General features: G+C 36.6%; 1 protein-coding gene across 1 annotated transcript; it reads right to left on the reverse strand.

Moving 5' to 3' along the window:
* Positions 1 to 3,128: 3,128 nt before the first annotated feature.
* LOC110910261 (zinc finger BED domain-containing protein RICESLEEPER 2-like) lies at positions 3,129 to 5,244 on the reverse strand. Its single transcript, XM_022154955.2, has 2 exons — positions 3,577 to 5,244; positions 3,129 to 3,486 (listed from the first exon to the last, which is right to left on the reverse strand). The coding sequence occupies exons 1-2, from the start codon at positions 5,212 to 5,214 to the stop codon at positions 3,136 to 3,138; spliced, it is 1,989 nt and encodes a 662-aa protein (XP_022010647.2). The 5' UTR covers positions 5,215 to 5,244; the 3' UTR covers positions 3,129 to 3,135.
* Between the last annotated feature and the right edge of the window lie 1,552 nt (positions 5,245 to 6,796).

Raw genomic sequence — 6,796 nt, forward strand, 5'->3', positions numbered from 1 at the left:
TAACCGTGATTAAATTTGGTCCGTACACATCATGCCCACTGAATTGGGCAATCTATGGGTGCCCACAACAGCCCATAGATTGAAGCTACAACATGGGGGTTCATACGAAGCTACAACATGCATGTTCGTACGAAGCTACAACTGTTTGGTACTTAGACTATAGACTAGGTCTGTTTTGCATGATTCGACCTAATTCCCTATAGTTATGGCTCTGATACCAACCTGTCACACCCCCAAATGGATGGCGGAATCATCGGGATGTGGCATGATGCGAATAGATTGCTCAAGAGAATCCATAACGACTAATTATGACAATATTTAATAAGGTTCAATTTCCCATACAATCAAACAAATATCCTCATAAAACCGTTACGAAATTCAGTAGTTTCTCAAGCAACAAAACAAGACATAACTTGTAATTTATTTTAGGCGGGTTTCTAGACTCCTAGATCATTTCCAGCAGTAAATCCAACAACCTGTTACATATGTTAAAATAAAGGTCAATACAATAATGTAAAGGTGAGTACACAAGTTTGCATAAATATAGTAGTAAAGCGTTTACGAATAACCGGCATGTAACACGTAAAGGGGCGAATCAAGTAAGCTATCGACAATGATACAAGCTAACCAACATGACTGCGAGGTAGAGTATTGATGTGTGCAAAATGTAACATATAAATTACATCAAATGAGGTATAAAACTAACCCTTTTTTAGTACTAATGTTGGAAAAAGTGTGTTTTTGTCTTCCTTTTGAATTTACAGGACCAAATGAGCTTAAACGAGCAAAAGGAACAAATATGCAGCAAAAACCAACATAAATACAAAGAAAAGGAATAAACGTGACATGCCCGGCCCTCAATAGCATCCCCAAAAGCAAAAACAAGAAACGGAAGACTGACCACAGGCCGTGCCCGCTGGACACGGGGGCGTGGTCAGGTGTCTGCAGAAAAGACAAAGCTATGGAAGCTTCTACGTCCACCACGGGGGCGTGCCCAGCTCAGTACGGGGTGTGGTCAACGCTAAGATACACAGGATCTTGCATAATCTTGGTAGTACAGATACGCTTCTGCCCACGGGGCCGTGCCCAGCGAACACGGGCCATGTGGAGCCCTATGCTGACAAAAGCAATTAATGAAGGAAGAGAAAGAGATGGCCACGGGGGCGTGTCCGCTGGACACGGGGCCGTGGCCGGGCTTCTGTTCAGGCTATAAATAGGGGTGCTTGGCTCACTTCAAAGGCATCCCTTGGCAAACCATCACTCTCCCACTTTGCCACCACTCCACCACCACTACAACACCCACATCCACCACCATCGTCCATCATCCACCTTAGAGTGTGTGTAGTAGTCTCGGGATCCAAGATTGATCGTAAGAGTTCTTGTCAATCAAAGGCCATGTTTGGCTAAGTCTCTTACATCACTAGGTGAAGACAAGTCTTTAATGTATTACTTTTGATTTTTAATCTTTTCGCACTTTTTATTTGGGTTTGTATTAATGACTTTAATAACTAGTTTCTTATGTTGAAGGTGAAACTTCTTTATCATTTGTCCGTGGTGTCTTGGCATTACTTTACTGTCTATGTAAAGTAAAATATTTACACCATTCATATCTCTACGGTCTATATAGAGATATGTTAGCTACCTGGTCAGGGGTTAAGGGAATGGTTTAGTAAGGTTCTTGCCTTGTTCAGTGTATAGATCCTGCAAGGACCTGGGTCAAGCTTACTAGGACCTCCTTCAATACCCACTGGTATTGGATGGCGGGGGTGCGAATGGCTTGACCCCTTCATATGTAAACTACTATTAATACATTAAACCGGCTACTTAGGATTGTATCCCTGCTGACTCAAACCACTTAGCCGAGGGTAACGTCACCTTCAAAAGAGGGGCCTACCACTTTTCGCATTAATAACTTAATTAATTATCTTTAAATATTCCGACCCTTTAGGATTGTATCCTTGCTGACTCAAACCACTGGGTTGAGGGTAACGTCATCTTCAAAAGAGGGGCCTACTACTATAACTAAGATAATCTCTTAAAAAGTGCAAAAGTGCGAAAATCATCAAAGGATACATTAAAGGCGAGTCAGATCCAAGTGATTCATCTTGTCTATCTGTTTTTTATTTTATTTTTATTTCTGCATTTTTAGTTTTTATTTTTTCATGTTTAAAATCTTTTCCCAAAAATTTTAGCTTGATTAGACGTTGATGATAAACCGGTATTAAAAGCTCTTGTGTCTTTGGGCGACCTCGGTATCTTACCAATGCTATACTATGCGGTGCACTTGCCCAAGTGTGTGTTTAGCGTTAGTTTTTATTAAAACTTGACTAATGCGTAAAATGAATTGAATTATATTTCATTTCAATCATCAGGGCAAATTACCTAAGGATAGCAGGTAAAATGGGCTAAAAATATCAATAAAATCATAACACACCTAACTAGGGCTGGCATATCGTGTATACCCGTACCCGATAAGACACGACACGATAAGACACGATACACGAAAGGCCATACACGAACACGACACGATAAGATTTCGTGTCCTTTTTTTCAAACACGAACACGACACGAACACGACACGATATACACGAAAATTACCTGTTAATACCTGTTAACGAACACTAAAATAATCACATATTTAGAACCTGTTTAGTGAAACAAAACTCGTCAAAAGTTCACAAACAGCTTAAATAATCCATAAACACCGAATACTTAACAAGTTTAAAACAAAAGTCCATAAACGGCAAATCACAAAAGACTTAAATAATTCAATACATCCATTAAAAACAAGTTCAAAGTTCCCATGGTTCTCTTCTCAGATCTTTAATTCCAACAATTCAAACCTGCACATAATTATACTCATATTTAGCATTGATAATTGGACATAAATTGAGTAATTTTAATTTATCAAACATTACTTGAAACATTTGGAGTAAGTACCTTTGATTGTTTATTGTTTTTTAGCAACACTACTCGAAGCATTTGGAGTGGTTACCTTAGAATTGTTCATCGAGTTTGAAGCATTTGATTCTCCACTAATATCAAGTGACATTATATCTTCAGTCAGCTCATCTAAATTAACTTCGTTAGAACCTACAAATACAAACAAACATATACTATTAGTGTGATATTATGTTATAAAAACCTTACAAAACTCAAGGAAAAAGGGACATTACAATAATCTCCATATAACCAATCCTTTGTGCATATTAGAGCCTCAACGGTATCTTTACCAAGTGAGCTTCGATGCTCATTAAGAACTCTTCCACTTGCACTAAATGTGGACTCCGATGCGACGGTAGAAACCGGAATTGTCAAAAAGTCTCTTGCCATCCTTGCAAGTGTGGGATATCTAAACTCATTGGCTTTCCAAAATGTCAAAACATCTAAGTTCGAGTTCCTATCAACTCTTGACTCATCCAAATACAATTGCAATTCTGATTTTTTGTTAGCTAGAAAATCTTTACTTTGAAACTGATCAAAATCCTAAAAAAGAATTATAAATAATTAGTAAATGAATACATAAAAGATTAAAAGACAACAATTTAAAATAATACATATTAACAAATAAATTACCTTAAGTCTAGCTCTAACTCCAAAGACACTTGTTGAATCATCATCTCCCGTTTCGTCAACCCCTTTGCTAGCATCTGAAGTACTTGCGACATTTGAAGTTGTAGAAGAACTACCATCCATATTTAACTCGACATATTCATGAAAAGTAGAGTGCAAAACCTCATCAACATATTCATATTCCTTGCTATCACGCCCATAAACTTGTGAATAACTCCACTCGATAAAGTGCAATTTGTATCTAGGATCCAACACCACAGCTATGGCTAAAGTAAGACTAAAATCAGACCAATATTTCTGAAACTTTGTCATCATCAAGTCAGCCATGTTTCTCATATACTCGTCTTCTGAACCCATACCCTCTTTCAAAGTCAAGTAAGCCATAAAAACATGTGGGTAATACAAGTTTGCAGTTGGATATTTTGTACCCGAAAAAACATTTGTGATACCATAAAACACTCCAAGAAAAGAACACATCTTTCCAATCTTTTCCCACTCTAATGCATTCGGACAATGCTTATAATTAGAATCACTCAATTCTAAATGGCAAAAGGCGCGTCGATAAAAAAGGGCACTATCAAGCATTAAAAAGGTAGAATTCCACCTAGTAACAACGTCTTGCCTTAACCCCTTTTTCCTTTTCAAAGAAAGCAACTGAACACACTCTATAAACTTTTCCTTCCTTTGTTGCGACCCTTTAACATACTTGATACTCTCTCTCACTTTGTAAATACACTCATCAATTTGCTTCAACCCATCTTGCACAATCAAATTCAAAATATGTGCACAACATCTCAAGTGAAAAAAATTACCCCTAGAAACAAGTGGTAATTTTTTATTTAGTTGTTCCCTTAAAAGCCCAATGAAAGTGTCATTAGAAGAAGCATTATCTAATGTCATAGAAAATATTTTATTTTCTATGCCCCACTCTACTAAAATAGAAAACACTTTTTCACACAAAGCAACACCGGTATGAGGTGGTGGCATGAAAGAAAACGATAAAACTCTTTTTTGCAAAACCCATTCTTTATCCATAAAGTGAACTGTAATTGCTAAATACCCATCAGTAGCAATAGACGTCCACAAATCTGAAGTTAGGCATAACCTCCCAGGTGATTCCATAAGCATTTCTTTGACCTTTTCCTTTTCTCTCTTATACATTTTCAGTAAATCAAATTTTACAGTATTTCTAGAGATGATATTGACATCAGGTTGCAGATACTTAAATAAATCTCTAAACCCCTTATAATCAACAAATGACAAAGGTAACTCATGCATAACGATAGCAGCTACAAGCATCTCGCGGAACGTACTTTGAGAAAACGTAGATGACTTTAATTTCATGTCACTATTTAAAATCATTTGACCAACATCTTTAAAACTAGAACCATAGCAAGATTTTATGTGTTTCGAATGATTCCCCGTACCTTGCTTGCTATCATATATGATAATATGATTACATTTGTTGCACTTGCTTGGAACTTTTCCACCGACTGCTTTCTTTTTAAGTTTAGTGAAGTATTGCCACACAATAGATCTTTCCTTTCGTTGTCTCTTTACTCCTGATTTGTTATCATCACTATCGTTTGTATCATCTACCTCCACAGAGTGAACTTCATCATCTTCCACATCCATATTCATTGAGCTGTCATTTTCTAGATCAACTTTGATAGAATCCGACTCCACCTACAATAGAGAAAACAAATAAAGTTACACAAAAAATAATACCAAACTTGAACTAAAAGCCATAAAAGTTAGATAAACATACATTGGACTTCTTATCCTTCTTATCCTTCTTCTTTCCCACCTTCTTTTGAGACTCACTCATATTGAGTTTCTTAATCTGTTAGAAAGCATACAAGAAACAATAATCAAGGGGCTGCATCAAATTCCAAAACATAAACTATCTTAATCAGTTGATTAAACCATCTTTATCAGTTAATCTGCAACTCTTAATCAGTTGATAGTGTACAATATCAAAGCAACACAAACTGTAAACATAACAGTAACATAACATAAATATCAATGCGAGCATAACATAAACTAATTGCACATCTCTGGTTACATTTGATAGTTTATTTTATTTCAGGCTTATATTTTATTGTATGTGTTTGGAAATTTCTTTTAACATAAACGTAAATATTTCTTTTTAATTTTTTATTTTATTGTTTGGAAATTTCCATTGTATGTGTTCTGCACTGGTGCGATCAATGTTTGACCTTTAATATACTTCTATTTGACCTTAAAATATAAGCCTGAAATACAAATTCATAAGCCTAATTCATCAAGAACGTTATAAAATTCATCAAAGTGGATGTCAAAAACCAAAAAACGAAACATATATTAAACATTTAAACACTAAAATCATAAAGATTCATCAAACACATACTAAACTGGATGGAAATTAACACAAAGAAGAATAAAAAACATGGGAACTTACTTGAAAGACTTGAGATGGTGACCGGCGATGGTGACCGGCGATGGTGGATGACCGGCGATGGTGACCGGCGATGGATCTGAACGATGTCGGCGATGATACTTGAGAGACTTGAGAGAGATTAGGTCATTAGGGTTTGCTTTTTTTTGAACTAAAGAAGGAATATGATAAGTCAAAGATGATTCACGCTGTGACCTATTATTTCCATCTATTTCACAGGGTATATTTTTTATTTAATTAAAAATAAAATCTTAACATGTCTTAACGGGTACATAACAGGTAAACAGGTATCTAACCTGTTTAGACACGAAAATTAACAGGTTATTTCGTGTCTACCTGTTTAGTACACGATACCTGTTAAGGTCTTACCTGTTACCTGTTAAAGTCGTGTAGGTACGTGTCGTGTATTCGTGTCTCGTGTATAAATTGCCAGCCCTACACCTAACGCATACCAAGTATGCGCGATACTTGTTCACCATAGTGAGCACGTAAAGAAAGTAATCCATAACAACCCCTGAATAAATAGGTACTGAGTCCAAACAATAGTACTATCGTTGCTAAGGGTGGTAGGGCAAGTCATCACTGTACCGACATATTTCGGTATCGGTATCGGTACCCAGTTTTGGCGAAATTCGGGATTGGGATTTTCGGGATCGGGACGGGATTGGGATTTACTCATCCCTAGTGTAAACATAGCAAACAACTGTTGGAATTAAACCCTATCAGAGGAACAAATAATTAGAGCCAAAACTGGATCAGGTCAATGGATCCAGAATAAGCAGATGT

Source organism: Helianthus annuus, chromosome 15, assembly GCF_002127325.2.
Source record: "Helianthus annuus cultivar XRQ/B chromosome 15, HanXRQr2.0-SUNRISE, whole genome shotgun sequence".
Taxonomy (NCBI): Eukaryota; Viridiplantae; Streptophyta; class Magnoliopsida; order Asterales; family Asteraceae; genus Helianthus; species Helianthus annuus.